Consider the following 20,627-nt stretch of genomic DNA (forward strand, 5'->3'; position numbering starts at 1 on the left):
TGTTTGCTTTCTGCAAACATGCTGACTTGACCCATCCAGGAAGGATCCGAGGTCTACAGGGTTACCCAGTTCTGCCAATATCACCACAGTCTTGAGGAGTGTATTTATACCACTTCTTGTCTCCGTCTGTGTGTTGGTGTTACAGTTACTCTCATACACCAAGCAATCTTTTAAGACACACACAAAATTGCCAGAGAAACATTGATCTTTCCAGTTGGTCTTTAAAACCTCTCATTTGTTTAGGAACTTTTCCAAGAGGAAAAGATACTGATATGTCTTTCAATTACATCCACACTAATACCATCCATTTCTGCATCTATAGTTCACAGGACACTTTCTCATACATTGCCACTGAAAATCATTTTGATCCTTCTGATAACCTAGTGAGATAGACTGGGCAGCTATTACTGTGCTCAACTTAAAGAGAAATAATTTGAGATTCTGAGTTTAGTGATTTGTCCTGGACCATTCAACTAGTAGGTAGCAAAGCTGATTCCAGTTCATCAGTGGGTGGGCCTAAACCCTGGTGCGTGTTAGAGTCACCTGGGTGCTTTAAACAAATGCCCATCTCCTGTTCTCACCATAGTCAGTTGAACAAGAATCTCAGAGAATGAGGCCCTGGGTATTAGAATTTTAAAATAAAATCTTTCCACAGATGACTTTGATACATAGCGAGCTTGAGACCATTGCAATCTGTAGGTATAAATAAGCCATCCTTACGTTACTCTCATGTGCTTATTCATCACCAGGTGAAGGCCTCCCTTGTGCTGGAGCTCTACAGTAGAATACTGCACAACAATAAAAAGGAAGGGGCTGCTGATACATGCAGCCACGTGGAAGCCCTTCATTTGTATCAGGCCAAGTGAGAGAAGTCAGACTCAAAGGCTACACACTTTATGATTCCATTTGTATGCCATTCTGGAAAGGCAGAACCATAGGGGCAGAAAACAGATCATGGGTGCCAGGCCCTGGTGGTGGGAGCAGGGGTTAACTACAAAGGGGCAGCGTGAGGGAATTTGGGGAGATGATAAATGTTCTATATCTTGATTAGGGGAGTGGTTAGACTATATGGATTTGTCAAAATTGAGAGACTGTACGCTAAAAGGGTAAATTTTACTGTATGTAACATGTATCTTGCTAAGCCTGATTAAAACACATACACACACACAATGCAATACTACTACACACCCACTAAAATGGCTAAACTTAAAAAGACTGACCATACCAAGATCAATAGATCGGGACTTGGAACAACGGGAACTCTCATACGTTGCTGGTAGGAATGGCTTTTTCAAAAAAAAGGAGAGAGATGAGGTTCTGAGGACAGTCAGACCTGGGCTTGAATTCTGGCTCTACCACTTATCATTGTGTGATGTTGACCAAGTCACTATGGGTTTTTAGGCCTTGGTTGTTTCATCTACACACGGGATAACAGAAGTATATACCTGCCTACTTTATAAGATCAGCATAAGGCACAAAGGAGATGTTGCTTGTGAAATGCTTGAGGCAGTGCCCGGCACATAGCAATGACCAGTAATATTAGATTTGGCTATTCTTAATATTATTATCATTCTTCTTGGTATAGCTGTCTCTGGGCTCCTCCAGGAATGGATGAGCTCTGTGTCTACAGTTCTTGGCAAGTAGAAGGCCCTCAACACATGTTTATCAAATGAAAGAATGAACAAATGAAGTCGCATGCAATGGAAGGCGTAAGGCCTCTATTTGAGTGTAATGGCAGAAGGGTTGGCACTGGTCATTCTTGGGAGCATTCCACTTCAAGTATTACAGGCCTAATTTCTGAATTCCCAGCCAAAACCAGGACTCTACATCATTGAGAAGTGTAGGAGTTTTATTCTACTTGTTCAGTGGGACTTGTATAGGTGGCCTTCACCTCCCTAATGGCTTATAAATATCTCCCACATGTTAGAAAATACTCAAAATCAATTTCAAATATGTGGGTTTCACAAATACCTCTGGAATGGGCTAACAAAGAGATCTCTTTAGATTGAATCTTCTGCTTGGGAAGGTAATATGGTAGTGGAAATGGACTGAAATTGGATTCATGAGCCAACAAACAACAAGAAGACCCCACGGAGAAGACAAATCTTTCCACACGGAGTTCCTGGTAGGGGAGCCCTAGGCCGAGACTGCTCATCAAATCACAAAGGGCATGGCCAGCCTCTCTGAGGCTTGCGAGAAATGGCTGTGCACCATCAAGAGGGGAACTGGTGGTAATTTGATGCAATGCCCCATTTCTAGCATTCCTTTTGCACAATACAATGTCTGACTTTTCCTGGCAAAGTCTGCTCACCTGCCAGCAGATATCAGCAATTGGAAGAGAAATTCAAAATGAAGAAAATCTTTTCTGTCCAGTTCTCAGATGAACTAAACGTGCCCAGTATGCCTTCAGCTGATGTTCTCCTTTAAAAACCCTGCTTGGGGGACTTCCCTGCTGGTCCAGTGGTTAAGAATCCATCTGCCAATGCAGGGGACACGGGTTCGATCCCTGGTCCGGGAAGATCCTACATGCTGTGGGGCAACTAAGCCCGTGCACCGCAACTACTGAGCCTGAGCTCTAGAGTCTGCATGCCACAACTACTGAGCCTACGCGCTGCAACTACTGAAGCCCACGCACCTAGAGCCCATGCTCCGCAACAAGAGACGCCACCGCAATGAGGAGCCCACATACGGCAACGAAGAGTAGCCCCCGCTCGCCACAACTATAGAAAGCCCGCATGCAGCAACAAAGACCCAGCACAGCCAAAAAATATATACATATATACAGAATAAAATTGAAAAAATTAAAAATATTTTAAATTTTTAAAATATTTTTTAAAAATATTTTAAATTTTAATTTAATTTAAAATTAAATTAAAATTTAATTAAAAAAATTAAAAACTAAAACAATTAAAAATTTAAAAAATTAAAAAGCCTGCTTGGGGATCATAATTTTTCATAGCAAACTTCATTTCCTCACATTACAAGGCTTGGTGAAGAGGTGGTTCATTAGGGCCAATGATAAAATGAATACACTCTTCTCAAGTGTAACCTCTGGGAAATTAATAGGCACAGCTGTTGAGTTCAAGGATCTTGGTGCATAAGCAACTCCCCAAAAGGAGCCGGGCTTAACTACAAACAGGCAGCATGAGGGAATTTTAAAAATTTTTTAAAAGTCCACATTTAAGTGCCTGCTTAAACCCCTGAGAAGAGCTTATAAAATAGAACAATAAAGTTTGCTCTTCTTCGTTTTCAAATGCCCTCATTAGAGAGATCATTTAAGGGATCTGACTATATTCACTGAAATATTTATGAAGTGCCTAATATGTACCAGACAGTGTTCTAGGGGCTGGGGATACAGGATGAACAAGTCAAGCAACTTCTACCCTCCTGGAGCTCACATTCTAGTCAGGGTGACAGGCAGTAGACAAGTGAATATCCAACACAATGTCAGGTAGTTGGTAAGTGAAAAGCAGGACATAAAGCATAGTAAGAGGCTGTGGAGTGATGGGGTGGCGCTATTTTGGAAATGGTGACCAGGAGAGACATCCAAGAAGAACCCTGAATGAGGCAGGGAGGGGTACCATGATTGACAGCTGCCAGCACAAAGAACAAACAGCAAGTGCAAAGGCCCTGAGCCAGAAGCATGCCTGATGTGCCTGAGGAACTACAAGGAGGTCACTAGCTGGCTTTTCTTAAAGATTCCCTATTAAGGAAAACAGAACCACCACTACCACCACCAACAACAACAACTAATATTTATTTTGAATTTATTATGCATCTGGCACTGTGCTAAGCCCCCTCATGTGGACTAATCATCTGATTCGATCTTCATAAGTAGGAATTATTATTATTGACTCAGCCCCCTTGCTTGGTCTCTCAGCTACGCTAGCCTCTGCAGTCACTTCTCCCACAGGCTCTTCACACAATGGCAAGGTGGTTGTTGATAGTCTAGCCTCTCAGCAGGCTATCAAGCTGCTCCGTCCCAGCAACTCTTAGGAGAATCCCAGAATGGAGTTTCACTAGGTGTGACAGGCCTTCCCCTGCCCATCATGAACTAACCCCTGTAGCCAGAAGAATGTGGTATCTGAGTGTCCATGTTACCAAATGAATCACATCCAAGCTGGCTCAGGCTGGAGGGAAGCGGGATACTGCACAACTCTAAACCTTGTATGCTTTGTTTATGCCAAGCTGTTTCTCCTTGAGGGTGCCTCATTTACCCCAGGTCAGTTCACTATTGACAAAGGGATAACTGCACAGATTCTCATCGTTCTCTGCAGGATCTCCACTTTTTTTTTTTTTTTTTAACTTTGCAAAGCCACAAAGGGGGCTGCTGGAGCAACCTTGCACTGTATTGTTCATCAAATAACATTAATGATTGATGGCCATTGTGATTCTCAGTTGTCACAATGCCTGGAGGGGGAGTTGATGTTGGGAGGAGGGGAAAATTGCATGCCACGCTGGTATCTAGGCTGAGTTAGACAGAATAAAATAAATGGGCAGAAGGCTTAAAACACCAGGAGCCTATTTAAGCAGAATAAATATTCAGTGGATTTATCTGGTCTCTGCCTCCTAAATCATTAAAGAAATTTCAATCATTATGGCCCATGAGAACCTCTTATGAACATCATGAAAGAACAGTCTTCTCCATCAGTTGATACCTACTACATCTAGTATTTCATAAGCAGAAGAGCACCACTAATGTGGTAGTCTGGCTTATCACCAAACACACTTCAGAAAGGAGACTGTGAGAGGACCAGATTTCATTCACAATATCCAAATGGATTTTTTTTTTTTTTTTTTTTTTTTGCCATACGCGGGCCTCTCACTGTTGTGGTCTCTCCCGTTGCGGAACACAGGCTCCGGACGCGCAGGCTCAGCGGCCATGGCTCACGGGCCCAGTCGCTCCGCGGCATGTGGGATCCTCCCGGACCGGGGCACGAACCCGTGTCCCCTGCATCGGCAGGCGGACTCTCAACCACTGCGCCACCAGGGAAGCCCCCAAATGGATTTTTAAAAACCCCACTCAGTTTTGCATGTTGAAACAATCTGGATTTCTAACCGTTAACATAGTATTTTGAAAGAAGAAAGAAGAACATGTCTACTTCTACAGAAGTGCTTAATGTCGAGAAATAACTAACTGTCAGGAACCTATTTACAATGCTAATTATAACATCACAACTCTCAAGAATGGTTTACTACAAATAGCTTTTCATACCAGGTGACATTTCTGTTCATGTGGTCAGCTTAAAAATATTTTATGAAATGTCTGGATGGTTTTATGACATCTGAGGTTGTCAGATTTCTGGCTTTTAAAACGTCCTGGCAAGAATATTATTCAGACTTAAAAAAGGAAGAAAGTTCTGACACATGCTACAATATAGGTGAAACTTGAGGATATTTTGCCAAGTGAAATAAGCCAAAAGGTTAAATTCTGTATGATGCCATTTACATGAGGTACTTAGAAGTAGTCAAATTCATAGAGACAGAAAGTAGGAGGGTGATTGCCAGAGGCTGGGACGGGCGGGGGGGAGTAGGAAGTTAATGGATACAGAGTTTCAGTTTAGAAAGATGGATGGTAGTGATGGTTGCAAAACAATGCAAATGTACTTAATGTCACTGAACTGTGCACTAAAAATTGGTTAAAATAGTAAATTTTATGTTATATATATTTTACTACACACACAAATTTTTATGGGAGACTGTATTTTTTCTTCATAGTGTTTAAGAAATTACAAGTAAAGGTTTTTGTTAACTTCAAAAAACTTCATGTTAAGTGTAGTAAAAACTAGACCCCTAGCAGGTAGAAACTGCTGGCCCTATACCCATAGACCCTAGACTAGTTGGAGCTGGAAAACTGATGATCGAGATTCCTGAAACACCACCCTATCACCTCACCATCTACCAATCAAAAATCGCCCATGAGCTGATTAGGCACCCTGTAACTCTCACCCCTAACACTGTCTTTAAAAACCTTTCCCTGAAAGCCATCAGAGAGTTTGGGTCTTTTGAGGATTAGCTGCCCATTCCCCTTGCTGGCACCCTGCAATAAACACTGTACTTTCCTTCACTACAAGCCAGTGCCAGTAGATTGGCTCTGCTGTGCATCTGGTGAGCAGACCTGAGTTTGGTTCAGTAACACTGTCCCTCTAAAATCAAGAACAAGACAAGGATGCCCACTCTCACCACTTTCATTCAACTTAGTATTAGAAGTCCTAGCCTGAGCAACTAGACAAGAAAAAGAAATAAAAGACATCCAAATTGGAAAGGAAGAAGTAAAACTGTCACTATATGTGGATGACATAATTTTAAATATAGAAAACCCTAAAGACTCCACCAAAAAACTATTAAAAATAATAAATGAATACAGTAAAGTTACAGGGTACAAAATCAAAATACAAAAATCTACTTCAGGCCCTGGGGCCTCCCTGGTGGCGCAGTGGTTGAGAGTCCGCCTGCGGATGCAGGGGATACGGGTTCGTGCCCCGGTCTGGGAGGATCCCATATGCCGCGGAGCGGCTGGGCCCGTGAGCCATGGCCGCTGGGCCCGCGCGTCCGGAGCCTGTGCTCCGCAACGGGAGAGGCCACAACAGTGAGAGGCCCGCATACCACAAAAAGAAAAAAAATAAAAAATAAAAAAATAAATAAAAAAATAAAAATCTACTTCATTTCTGTATGCTAAAACTGAACAAGCAGGAGGAGAAATTAAGAAAGCAATCCCATTTACAACTGCTACAAAAAGAATAAAATACCTAGGAATAAATTTAACCAAGGGGTAAAAAACCTGTACAATAGGGCTTCCCTGGTGGTGCACTGATTGAGAGTCCACCTGCCGATGCAGGGGACACGGGTTCGTGCTGCGGAGTGGCTGGGCCCGTGAGCCATGGCCTCTGGGCCTGAGTGTCCGGAGCCTGTGCTCCACAGCAGGAGAGGCCACAACAGTGAGAGGCCCACGTACCACAAAAAAAAAAAAAAACCTATACAATAAAAACTCTAAGATATTGTTGAAAGAAACTGAAGAATACACAAATAAATGGACAGATATTTCATATTCATGGATTGGAAGGATTAACACTGTTAAAAGGTCCGTATTACTTAATGCAATCTACAGATTCAATGCGATCCCTATCAAAATCCCAAGGACATTTTTCACAGAAATAGAATTAAAAGTTCTAAAATTTATATGGAACCACAAAATACCCCAAATAGCCAAAGCAATTCTGAGAAAAAAAAGAACAAAGCTGGAAGTATCACCCTTCCTGATTTCAAGCTATTATATATTACAAAGCTATAGTAATCAAAACAGCATGGTGTTGGCAGAAAAACAGATACACAGATCAATGGAACATAACTGAGAGCCCAGAAATAAAGCCACACATATATGGACAATTAATTTACGACAAAGGAGCAAAGAACATACAATGGAGAAAGGATAGTCTCTTCAATAAATGTTGTTGGGAAAACTGAACAGCCACATGCAAAAAAATGAAAGTAGTTCGGTATCCACCATACACAAAAATCAATTCAAAATGGACTAAAGACTTCAATGAATCTAAGACCTGAAACCATAAAACTCCTAGGAAAAAACATAGGAGGTATGCCCTTTGACATTGGTCTTAGCAATATATTTCTGGATATGTCTCCTCAGGCAAGGGAGACAAAAGAAAAAATAAACAAATGAGACTACATCAAACTAAAAAGCTTTTGCACAGCAAAGGAAACCATCAACAAAACAAAAAGACAACCTACTGAATGAGAGATGGTATTTGCAAGTCATATATCTGATAAGGGGTTAATATGGAAAATATATAAAGGACTTATACAACTCAACAACAATAATAAAAAAAAAACCCTATCAAAAATGGACAGAGGAACTGAATAGACATTTTTCCAAAGAAGACATATATGTGGCCAACAGGCACAAGAAAAGATGTCCAACATCCTCATTATAATGGCTATTATCAAAAAGTCAAGAAATAATGAGTGTTGGTGAGGGTGTGGAGAAAAGGGAACCCTCATGCACTGTTGGTGGGAATGTAAACTGGTGCAGCCACTATGGAAAATATCGTGGCAATCCCTCAAAAAAATAAGAATAGAACTATCATATGATCCAGCTATTCCACTTCTGGGTGTTTATCCAAAGAATATGAAAACACTAATTTGAAAAGATATATACACCCCTATGTTCACCGCAGCATTATTCACAATAGCCAAGATAGGGAAACAACATAAGTGCCCATCAACTGATGAATGGATAAAGAAGATGTAATACACACACACACACACACACACACACACACACAATGGAATATTACTCAGGCACACAAAAAAAGAAATCTTGCCATTTGCAACAGCATGGTTGGACCTTTAGGGTATTATGCTAAGTAAAATAAGTCAGATGGAGAAAGACAAATACTGTACGATTTCACTCATATGTGGAATATAAAAAACAAACAAACCAAAAGACAAAATAAATGAACAAACCGAACCAAACAAAAGCAAACATGTAGATACAGAGAACAGAAAAGTGGTTACCAGAGGGGAAGGGGCTGGAGTGAGGGTAAAATGGGTGAAGGGGATTGACTGTAGGGTGATGGATGGAAACTAAATTTCTATTGGTGAGCATGCTGTAACGTATACAGAGACTGAAATATAATGAAACCCATAAAATGGTATACACAAAATTTACCTCAATAAAAAGTAAATTTTAAAAAAGGTTGGAGGGTACTTTTAATAATAACTGCATAAGTTTTGGTGGAAATTCTAAATCATTCTTTAAGACCTGTTTTACAGAGAATCTTATTTCTGAGGTCTGGATGTTAGCTATACTATCTTATGTTCCAAATTCATCTGAAGGTTGTCCCCTGGGTCTTTTCACAGCACAAAAATTCCCCATCAGACCAAATGCTGTAATTGCACATGACTCTCACCAGATAGGCTCTCCAGAAGGACTGAATGCAGAGTGCTGCTGCCGATTCTGTCAGCAGGAGGGAGAGTGGGATCACCGGCCGTGGGCTGAAAAGCAATAAAATGGTCATAAGCCCATGAGAGTCCATCCTTCAGCATCAGCAGAGCCTTTGACAACATAATGGCCTCTCTGATTAAGTGCCTCATCTATTCCCATTCTTAGAAAGCAACAATGTCATTTTTCATAGAAAAGTTAGGCTTGAGTTAGCATATCTTTGTTTTAAAATCTGGGATGGATTTTTTGTGTTTAACCAGCATAATCTTAAATCACTGTTAGCCTGCCCTGCTTTGAAGGGCTCAGGTTAGAAAGCTGTGTGTTAGTTCTGAAGGTGCAACATACATGTTATTGATATAAGCCTATGTGGACATAAAGCAAGAGACAAAGCAGAAGTCACATTTATATACTGCATTATGACTGAGATATAATAAAGGATTCTTTTTCCAACTTTCTATTGAAGGGGAATTAAGTAGTCCATTTCTTTCCTGAAATACTACAATTTATCTCTGATCAGTGTACATTCCAGTTTAATGTGGTTTAAATTCAAGAACATTTTAAAGTTAAGTTCTTCTATTACATCTTACTAAGCAATAAAATATCTCAAGAGCAGTGTCTGCTCCTGAGGGATTCTTAGATTATGGTGGGATGTCTGATCATCGATACCACATTCAAAAATCATGGCTAAATGCTCTTTTTTTTGTTGTTTATTTCCTAGAAGCTGTTTAGAGATACTAACTGCTGACCAGATTTTACAAGTCTGACTTAGTTCTGGTTTCCTATGTTTCCCCAAAGCACAGCTACCTCTGAAAAACCAAAAGTCAAGACTTTTCAGATATAGTGCAAAGAAATAAACCTCTGAACGAATGTGGGTCACATGGAGACTGCTCTCAGGGCAGGATCCCCAGAAACGACTTTGCAAGTGAGGGATCCCCAAGAGTCTTTGGCCTCCAGACTCTCCCTAATGACAGCCATCATTTGAGTTTACAGTGACTCTTATTTTACAGAGAGAGGTTGACTAACCTGTCCAGGGTCACACAGCTTATAAATGGCCTAGTCAGGATCTGGGCCCAGATCCACCCAATCCCCAAGCCCAGGCTTCCCTCACAATGCCATGCTGACACCAGACCTCGGCTGGGCCACCACTTGCGGATGCCCAGCCTGAGAGACTCCAGAGCTAACTGGCAACAATGCACAATTCTCCAGCATCTGGGGTTTTATTTCCTTCTAAACTCAGACTTAAAAACAACAACAAGAACAACAAAAAACCCCACCCTTGATACAGTATATTTGTGTGAATGAATGAATGCTATTTTGGATTATTCCAAAATCAAAGAAATCAAAGCTGGGAAGAACCTAAGGGGTTATCAAGACAATTTCTAGCGAGTGCAGTGTTGCCGGGTTCTGGGTCTCCAGCTGGGCGGGTCCTTTCTAAGAGAACAAGAAACGGAGATTCTACTTCTTTGGAGAGATAATTACAACCTCCAAATGATAGCATTGTTAGAAACCTTTCCCTAATGTTCTGCTTTTATTTTTATTTGCTTTTTTTGTTTGTTCTGTTTTTGTTTTCACTTCTTTTTGCCTAACATCTAGTTTTCTGGGCTGTAATAGAGCATTTGTATTTTTCCGGAGGTACACTGGCTCCCTGCTTTCCACATTAAATGTCTCTCCTCATACATTGTCCTTATTCTGTAAATCTTGGTTGTGTGACACCAACAAATCACATCCCTGAAGTAATTCTCCTTCACTAGTTAAAAAGCAACGGCTTCTAGAGAGACCTTGGTGTTTCTAAGGAGACCTTAGTGTGCTGGCAGTGAATTCATGAGAATAATGCTATCGTGCAACAATACCAGCTGATATGTACTAAGAGTTTCCCCGGCTCCCCTCCCACCAGCCTTGCTCCTTGTGCTGTAGCCAGAGGCGCCCTTTTCTTCTCCACCAATGTGCCCTCCCACCTCAGGGCCTTTGCAGAGGGGCTTTCCTCTGCCTCCAGTATCCTCTTACTCCCGGCCAGGTCACTGCATACAGTGTGCAAGCTGTTCTCTGCTCAAGGGCTCCCAGCAGATGGGTCAGAGGGCACTGAAACCCCAGCACATGCTCTGCCACCTCTGCCCTAGGGCAGGGGCACCTTTTACTAATTTGCTCAAGGGCACACTGGGGCTGAGACCTCCTTCTCCCAGTTCACTTTTTTTTTTTGAATTTTAAAATTTTATTTATTTTTTTATACAGCTGGTTCTTATTAGTTATCCATTTTATACATATTAGTGTATATGTGTCAATCCCAATCTCCCAATTCATCCCACCCCTCCACCCCCCCCGTCACTTTCCCCCCTTGGTGTCCATACATTTGTTCTCTGCATCTGTGTCTCTATTTCTGCCCTGCAAACCGGTTCATCTGTACCATTTTTCTAGGTTCCACATATATGCATTAATATACGATATTTGTTTTTCTCTTTCTGACTTACTTCACTCTGAATGACAGTCTCTACAAATGACCCAATTTCGTTCCTTTTTATGGCCGAGTAATATTCCGTTGTATATATGTACCACATCTTCTTTATCCATTCATCTGTCGATGGGCATTTAGGTTGCATTCATGACCTGGCTATTGTAAATAGTGCTGCAATGAACATTGAGGTGCATGTGTCTTTTTGACTTATGGTTTTCTCAGGGTATGTGCCCAGTAGTGGGATTGCTGGGTCATATGATAGTTCTATTTTTAGTTTTTTAAGGAACCTCCATACTGTTCTCCATAGTGGCTGTATCAATTTACATTCCCACCAACAGTTCAATCTTATTATTTCTTCTGATCTCCACTCAAATGTTATGGAATGATGTCCTTTGATTAGATCAGGGCCATTGGCGCTCTGTGTAATTTTCCTTCCTAGTCCTTGGCCCAGTTTGGAGATATAAATCTGTGTGATTATCTAAATAACACCCAAATCCTCAACTAGACTGAAAGCTCCATGAGGGCAGAGACTGGGCCTGTGTTTGATCCTCTTGGCATTTCCAGAACTTAGGACAACGTCTGGCACATAGCAGACACTCAGTAAATCTTTGTGGGATGAGCCTCTGCCTAGCTCAGTATGCTAAGCTCTTTCCACACAGTGTTTCATTAAATCCTCATGACATTAATAATGAGCTGCTGTTGTCCTTCTTTTAGAGTGAAGAAACTCAGGCATAGAGGGGTGAAGCGGGTCGTTCAAGGTCACTGACTATTTCCTGCTAAGAATGCAAACTGCCCAGGAAACACAGGGAGTGGACCACGGAGAAGAGTAGGGCAACTCACAAGGTCACTCATATGGAATTCAGGGCCTAGCAGCTGCGAGTGTTCAATAGAGGAAAACACAGCCATTTGCCTAGAAGATAAAAATGAGGGGGGAAAAGCCGTAATCATAGAAAATGCCGTCTTGATTAATCCTTACAGTAATAACTTGGCAGGTATTCATTTGCCTGAAGTTCCACAGGGAAATCCGATGTCAGGACAGCAGAATGAAGTGGAGTTTGTCACTTGTATCTGAGGGGAGATTTGATGGCGCCTTTCTGTTCAGCTACAATTTTCCTGTTTTAAGTACGTTTTTCTGTACCGATGTCATGAAATCCTCAAAGTATCAGTACTCCCATTTTGGAATAGCAGTAGGAAAGGAGAATGGCAAATCTGGGGACACAACAGGCTAGGCGAGCCCAACAAAGGGCTTCCAGCAGTAATGAAACCCTGAACCGCTTTGCATCACAATGACATCTCCAAAAAGCGAAATGAGATTTCTAATAGGCCTTTAAGTAGTAATATGAGGCGACCTTTAGTGACATCCTTGCTTTCATGGCTAAATAATGGGGCGCTGTCTAGTTCCCAAAGCAAGAATAAGTATGAGAAAGCCAGTGTAAATCAGGCCAAATGAAAAGGACTTGATCTTCAGAGAGTAGTTCCTGGGAATTATCAATCATTTCAGCAGGTCAACTTGAAAGGATAGAAGCTATGCCAGGCCCTTTTTTTTTTTTTTTTTTTTTTTTGCGGTACGCGGGCCTCTCACTGCTGTGGCCTGTGGCTCCCGCTGCGGAGCACAGGCTCCGGACGCGCAGGCTCAGCGGCCATGGCTCACGGGCCCAGCCGCTCCGCAGCACGTAGGATCCTCCCAGACCGGGGCACGAGCCCGTGTCCCCTGCATCGGCAGGCGGACTCTCAACCACTGAGCCACCAGGGAAGCCCTAGGCCCTTTTCTCTCTTTTGGAATCCATGCAACTGGCTTCAGGTCAAATAAAAATTGAGATTGAGTAGAGGCGACTGCTCATCATGGGGGAACTGGGGAGGGGAGGGGAAACAAAAGCGTCAATCACAGGAGAAGGCAGCTGAGGCTCCCTGGGGCTTAAATTGGAGGTCCCCAGAGCAAATAGGTTTGAGCATTCCAACGGACAAAACAGTACTGCTGAGTGTTTCCGAGAAGAATTGTCCTGTTGGTAGTGCTCATTTGTCATGTCCTCCTTCTTTTTCTCAAACATGAATTAAATCTATTTGAATCACTACAATTGCTGCTATAATTCTGAGAAGGAACAGTTTATTCTTCTGACTGTATACACGTGTATGTATAAATGTGCACACACACACAGGAAATTCTTCCCCCATTTTTGGATGCTCTGTAAAAGATCTCAAGACCTAAAGAAGCTACAGCATACTTACAAAATACATAAGAGAAGCTGAGAAGTTAGTCTTTATTAATTTCTCCATCCAGTTCTAAAACAAAAGTTACCATCTGAAATGACATTTACGAAGAATAAAGCAGAAAAGGGAAAGGCTTGCTTAATATTGAAAACTGAATCTTGAAATCCAATTTTTTTCCAATTTTCATTAGGTAAAAGATTAAGTTGTTTTCTTGTAACATGAAAGCACAACCCAGATGCAAAGCCATTTACAAAATGACACAGGCCCTCAAACAACCATCATTCATAAAGCCTTTCACCAATTCATGAGGCCAGTATTTGATAACCTCTACTCATCGTATTCAGCAAAAGAGATTACCCAGTCCCTGCCCTCAACCTTAACTGGTTTCCCAAACATTCTGTGTTGGAGGCATCACAGTCTTGAGTAATGAACTTCAAATATTTGGAAGAAGTATAATAGAGGTTATCTGGAATGGGACTTCCAGACTAGCCATTAGGACGGAATCTCCTAGGATTCTTTCCATTCCAGCCTTCCATTACGCAAGGAATAGCTCCGAAAACCAGTAAGGAAGAGCCAACTGCATTAATCTCTAACAGCCTAAAGCACATTTAAAAATCATGGTTACCAGAATGTGATCTCGCTTCACCCCCTCACCAACTCCACTCTGGGAGACCAACAAGCAGTTAGTTATTACCTCGGCATCAGGCTGAATCACTCTCCTTGATAAACACAGAGTCAAATCCTGTTTTATCAGCCCCATCACCGGAAGCTGCATATGGGTCCAGTTAACAGTGTTCCCTAAAAAACAAGCTGCAAGACCTTGTGTTCACCCTTGGACTGCAGGTATAACCATCTTAAAAGCCAGGGCTGTGCTACTTGCTGCTGTTTGATAAATATGCCCAGATTGCTCTGTTATTTAGTCTCTTTGTGACTGAGTACATGTTTTCTCTAATGTGGCTTAAGGAGACCTGCCTCCTCCCCACTGTCCTTCTTCCCTCTCCAGGGGTGTATGGGAAGAGCATGCTACCTTCCTAACCCCTTCCAAACCTCTCACAGGGGATCTTAACTTCTTTTGTGCCATAATCCCTTTTCACTTTGGCAATTTGGATTCCTTCTCTGAATAATATTTTTTTTAATATAAAAGAAGTACATAAGGGACTTCCCTGGTGGTGCAGTGGTTAAGAATCCGCCTGCCAATGCAGGGGACACAGGTTCGAGCCCTGGTCCGGGAAGATCCCACATGCCGCGGAGCAACTAAGCCCGTGCGCCACAACTACTGAGCCTGTGCTCTAGAGCCCACGAGCCACAACTACTGAGCTTGTGCACCACAACTACGGAGCCCGCGCACTGGAGCCTGTGCTCCACAACAAGAGAAGCCACGGCAATGAGAAGCCCACGCACTGCAACGAAGAGTAGCCCCCGCTCGCCCCAACCAGAGAAAGCCCACACACAGCAACGAAGACCCAACGCAGCCAAAAATAAATAAATTTATTTTAAAAAAAAGTACATAAGATTTCAAAGTAAACCAATTATATTGAAATACAGTTATCAAAATATTTTTTTAAACTGTTCGTGATAAAGTAATATACGTGCTTCTAAATCATACAGTAAATAAGAAGAGCTAATGGCAGTTGAATTAACTACCATAATTTGAAAGAAGAGACAAGTGTAAATGCTATTTCAAGATCACTGCAACAACTATAACGGGATGTAAAAACATCTGATGGTTGCTATCAGTAACAAAGGTACATTTTTGTTGGAAAAATTGGAAAAATATTCAATTTCCAAAGATTATCATTCTTTGAATACCTACTTTGAGCCCTCTGCAGTGAATATCTTTCATTTTTATCTGCCTATCACACCCTCCCCCTTTTTGTGGTATCAGCCCTCAGATTTTGCTTTGACAGCTCCCCCTCCCTGTATCAGGGGGAATGTGGGTCACAGTGCCTTGGATACTACTGAGGTTTGTTTCCCACATTCATAATTAAAAGAGAGGCCAAATTTCAGTTAGAGACTAGTGAAAATAGAGAAGTAATTTCCCTGCCTTCCAAGGTCAGGGACCCCTGAGTCATAGACAGTTGTGGCTAGAGCTGGGGAATGGGGGAAGATGAGTTTTGCATCCAGGATGAGACTGAAGACTAAGGATTTAAAATAAACAAGATGAATCCAAACAGTGAAATCAGACTATCTAAAAACAGTGACCAGGAAGTTATGGAATTTGGTCAAAAAGTTATTAAAGGGCTACTTCTCAGATGGAAGAGAGATTCAGTGTAATATAGTGATGCAGTTACTGGAGAAGAAGAAGGAAAAAGATTTTCATATTTTTATTCCCAGTAAGTTGTGATTCTTCAGTATACCCATTAAATTTTAAAACCTAATTCTAATTTTCCCCAATCCATTTCAGTAAATGGCTGCCCATTCAGCCACTTGCTCGGGCCTGAAATCTCCGAGTCAGCCTTGCCTTAGCTCTCTGTCACCCCACATCCAGCATCAAGACGGATCCCAAATCCAACCTCTTCTCACCTTCTCCACTGCAAGCCACCATCATCTCCTGCCTGCAGTTGCCTGCTCACTGGCCTCTCTGCTTGCACTATTAGCGCTGACTTCACCCAACTCCCCTCCAGCTGCCAGAGTGATCTTTTTAAAAGATAAATGGGATTACCTCGCTCTTCTGCTCAAAACCCTCCAATAGTTTCCTATCACGCTCAGAAGAAAAAAGAAAAATCCAAACTCTTTATCATGGCATCCAAGGCCCCACCCAAGGTGGGAGCAGCCTCACCAGCCTCTCTGGCTTCCTTTCCTGCCACCCTCTCACCCTCCCTCATCTCTTCTTACCTCACTGGCCAAGTTTGTTCCTGCCTCAGGGCCTTTGTAGTAGCTGTTCCCTCTGCCTGGAATACTCTTGTTTCCGATCTTCATAGGGTTGGCTCCCTCTGCGTGTCATTCAACCCTCTGTGCAAATGTGAGCCTTCCCCAGCTTCTCTGTCTAAAACGCTAGCACCTCTCACCCTAGGCCTGTGACTCTCAATCCACTTTACTCTGCTTTATTTTTCTTCAAAGCACTTGAGTCTTCTTTACATCATACAATACGTTTCTTTGTTAATTTGGTTATTGTCTGTCTTTACAATGTAAATTCCACAGGGGCCAAGACTTTCTCTCTTTTGTTCTCTACTCTATGGTACCTAGAAACGTGCCTGGAAAAAAGCAGGCACTCAATAAATATGTTTGAATGAATAAATATTATTATAGATAAGGAAATAGAGGACTTTCCTTAATGTCAGAATTTATCAGTGGCAGAGCTGAGGTTAAATGAAGATATTCTGTCTTTCTCTTGCTTGGTCATTCTGCTACTCATATTTCATCTTGCCAAAGCAGTGGTTACTATTCTCTTAAGACTAAGGATAAAATAATAGCTATCATTCTTTGAATACCTACTTTGAGCCCTCTGCAGTGAATATCTTCCATTTTTATCTGCCTATCATACCCTCCCCCTTTTTGTGGTATCAGCCTTCAGATTTTGCTTTGAAAGCTCCCCCTCCCTGTATCAGGGGGAATGTGGGTCACAGTGCCTTGCCCTCTCCTGGCCAAGGTGTGCCTCAGAAACCCAAGCTTAGCCAAGCAGATGCCCTTTCCCTGGAAGAGGAATCTTGAGTAGACTGGCAAAGACTAGAGGGGGTCTGTGCTCCCTGGGTCCCTATACCTGCTTCTAAGGCCAGATCCTTACCTTTTCCTTTATGTCTGTGAGTTATCTTTTTACTTCCAATATATACCATTTTTCTTAAGCAGCCTTTAAATTTCTGTTGCTTGCAACAAAAAACTCTGATATACCATCTTTAACTGTCACAGCAACCCTACGATGCAGGTTTTATCACCATCCCCATGGTACAGAAGAGAGGAGCAAGGTTCAGGGATGTGAGGGGATTAGTTCCAGGTTACCCAACGTTATACATTATGTTGGCTGCATAGTGGACCAATCCCCAGACTCTGTGAATGTATATATATATATATTCCCTTATACGGCAGAAGAGGCTTTTTAGATGTGATTAAATGAATGGTCTTGAGAGTATCCTGGATTATCACAGGTGGGCCCAATGATATAATCACAAGGGTCCTTATGAGAGGGAAGCAGAGGGTCACGAGCCCTCCAGAATGCAGGTAGACTCCAGATACCAGAAAAGGCAAGAAACAAACATTCCCCTAAAGTCTCCAGAAGGAACCAGCCTTGTCAACACTCAGACTTGAGCCCTGTGAAACTGATTTTGGACTTCTAGCCTCCAGAACTATAAGAGAATAGATCTGTGTTGTTTTAAGCCACCATGGTTGTGGTAATTTGTTAAACAGCACAGGAAACTAGTACTCCAACTAATAAATGGCAGAGCTAAGACTGGAGCCCAGATGTGTCTGCCATGCTGCCTGACACAGGCTCCCCGAGCTCGTTCCCAAAGAGCCACCTAAAAACAACAGGAGGAAGGGGAGGAAGCAGTACCGTGTACTCCAGAGAAAGGCCACCCCCCACAAAAACCTCCAGCAGAAGGAGGCACTCAGAGGATTCATGCACCCCAGCGTGTCCTGAATTCAGGAAATAGGTCTCTTTCCTTCCTGTCTAAAGACGAAAGTTAACATAAAGAGCAAAGACGATTTATTATCCTCACGAGACTCTGGCCTCCGAATTACTGAGACAGAAATCTTCTATAAGACAAAATGAATGGAAAGGATATTTTTCCTTGCAACAGGGCATGACAGCAAATTTTCTGCCAGGCTACCATCCAACTCTGATCTTTAGTGCAGAACGCATGCCATTTCCTGTGCCGTTTTGAAGGCACAAGCGTTTTGGGTCCCACTGTCAAGCTCAGTGCAGAAAATCTGACTGGTGGCACTTGTCCTCAAACGGCACAGTGACACTTCTATTCTCACCTCAGGTTTTGGTCATAAGATACCTTTCACTGACCTGAAAGTATCGTGGATTTTTCTTTTCTCTTCTTTTCTCTTCTTTTCTCTAATGGTAGAACTTAGCTGAAAAGACATTTTGCCCAAAACAACCTTTTCTTTTCTCTTCTAAAACACAATCTTTGTTTCATTGAAGGTCTCAGTTTTAATGATGTCTTTCATGAGCCTTCTCTCCTGGGACACGGGACCAGATAGGCAGCAGTGCACTTTTGTTCCTTGTGTTTATTCAGTGATTTATTTTTGCAAACAAATTGGATGAATACTTTTTGGTCAAAATAAAAAGCTAAATGTTTCCTATTCTTAATATGATAGCAAATAATTTCACTGTTTCTGATTGGCTGGTTAAGTCAGGACAATACACAACAAAAGAGGACAGTGCTAGATTCATAAATAGGAGTAAGGCCAACAGGAGATATGAGTAATCCACCGCTGTTGAAAGGTGGGGAAGAAGACCCCCTCCTTAAGCTCTGATTAGAACATGCACAGATTATATTATTGCTCCAAACTATCACTCCTTTACCTATAAGAGAATCATGCGTCCCTGCTCTTTGTCATTCGCATGCGGTTTCTGCCTATGGGTGGTGTCAACTTCCCCCATAGTACCGATATTGAGCTTGCCCATGGGCCTTGTATTGAGCAATGAAGTGTGAGCAGAAGTACTGTTTGCATGGGTTGGCTGTTGCTCGTCTCCCTCTGCTGTGAGATTGAGCAATGAAATGTGAGCAGAAGTACTGTTTGCATGGGTTGGCTGTTGCTCGTCTCCCTCTGCTGTGAGACTGAGGAATGGTGATGCTCTTCCCTCCTGGGTCCCAGAATGAGAAGAGACATGGAGCACAGCCAGACGTGACACACAGCCAACATTAAACAGGGTGAAGTATAAATCTTTGTTGTTATAAGGCACTGAGATTTAAGAGTTGTTTGTTACTGCAGCAAAACCTAGAGGAAGCTGACTAACACAGAATATTGGAGGGTAGTTGGGTAAGTATCATGTAGGAAAACATATCAGGGCTCTTTCATTGGCAAGTATCATCCACTTAACTCAAACTGGTATAAGCAAAAAAAGAAAAAATGTATTTATTGAAAAAGAAAAAGAAAAAAAAAGGTATTTATTGGTTCACTTAACTAATAGGGGTAGAATTGGCTAACATGCCTAACATGGTCAGATAGAGAGATTCAAAACAATGCCATAGGGACTCAGGCTCTGGCCACCTCTCAGTTCTGCTGTTATCCCAGGCACAATCTCTTTAGAGGACTGCTCTCAGCAGCTCAAGGCTTATAACCTCAAAGTTCTAAGTCTAGAGGAAAAGACAGAAAAGTTTTCCTGGTTGCTTCTTGAAAAATCTTGGTGTTATCTCTGATTTAACCAATTTGGGAGCAAGCACGGTGGTCAGGGGGATTCACTGCTCTGATTGGCCGGGCCTGGGTCACATACTCAGCCCAGAGCCAGAGGCAGAATCAGCTCACTTTCTGCTTGAACGGAAAATGGGAGAGGGGTGATCCTTCCAAAAACATAGGGTGTACTGTAACCAGAAGAAGGGGGAAATCATTGCAGGGCTGGAAAAAACATAAATGTCTAATACAGAAAGCAAGAAAATGGAATAAAAGGAAATAGAATAAATACCCTTTCATTTTGCAATTGTTTTTAATTTTTAAAGTAACTCTATAGACAATATGAAAGCTACAAAATAATATAGAGGAGAAAATAAAAGCCATGTTCCTGCCATTTGGAGTGAAACATCCTTTTGAAAGACCTTAGAGTTAGAGTTATTTAATTCTATGATGATCCTTGATTAAAAACCTTTCCTTTTCACTGTGTAGTTTATTTAACAAATATGTATATTTTATATATGATAAATCTTAATTATTTTTATAAACCTAATGGAATTTTTTAAGGGTTATCCATGTTTATATAAAATAGCTACATAAAAATGCATTTCTTAAAAAAAGAGTCATGGAAAAGAAATGGGTAGCTGAGAAGGGATGGGCAGAGTGAAGAGCATGTGAAATTATGGAGACCTGTGGGAGAAGGACCCACCATTTATGTGATAAGCAATCGGCAGCTGC

General features: G+C 41.9%; 1 protein-coding gene across 5 annotated transcripts in view; it reads right to left on the minus strand.

The window, feature by feature from the left end:
* Nucleotides 1-20,627, minus strand: part of IQCK (IQ motif containing K) — a 127,760-nt gene that overhangs the window by 60,531 nt on the left and 46,602 nt on the right. For 3 of the 5 annotated variants that reach the window (XM_081257295.1, XM_081257293.1, XM_081257292.1), the window contains one exon: nt 8,928-9,012. The exons of 1 other annotated variant lie outside the window; for it this stretch is intronic. In XM_081257295.1, the coding sequence (XP_081113421.1) occupies nt 8,928-9,012 (85 nt within the window). Of the gene's footprint in view, nt 1-8,927; nt 9,013-12,248; nt 12,319-20,627 lie in introns of all 5 variants that reach the window. One more of the 5 variants, XR_014017674.1, reaches the window with a different exon arrangement.

This window comes from Mesoplodon bidens (assembly GCF_964165515.1).
Source record: "Mesoplodon bidens genome assembly, chromosome: 15".
Classification (NCBI taxonomy): Eukaryota; Metazoa; Chordata; class Mammalia; order Artiodactyla; family Ziphiidae; genus Mesoplodon; species Mesoplodon bidens.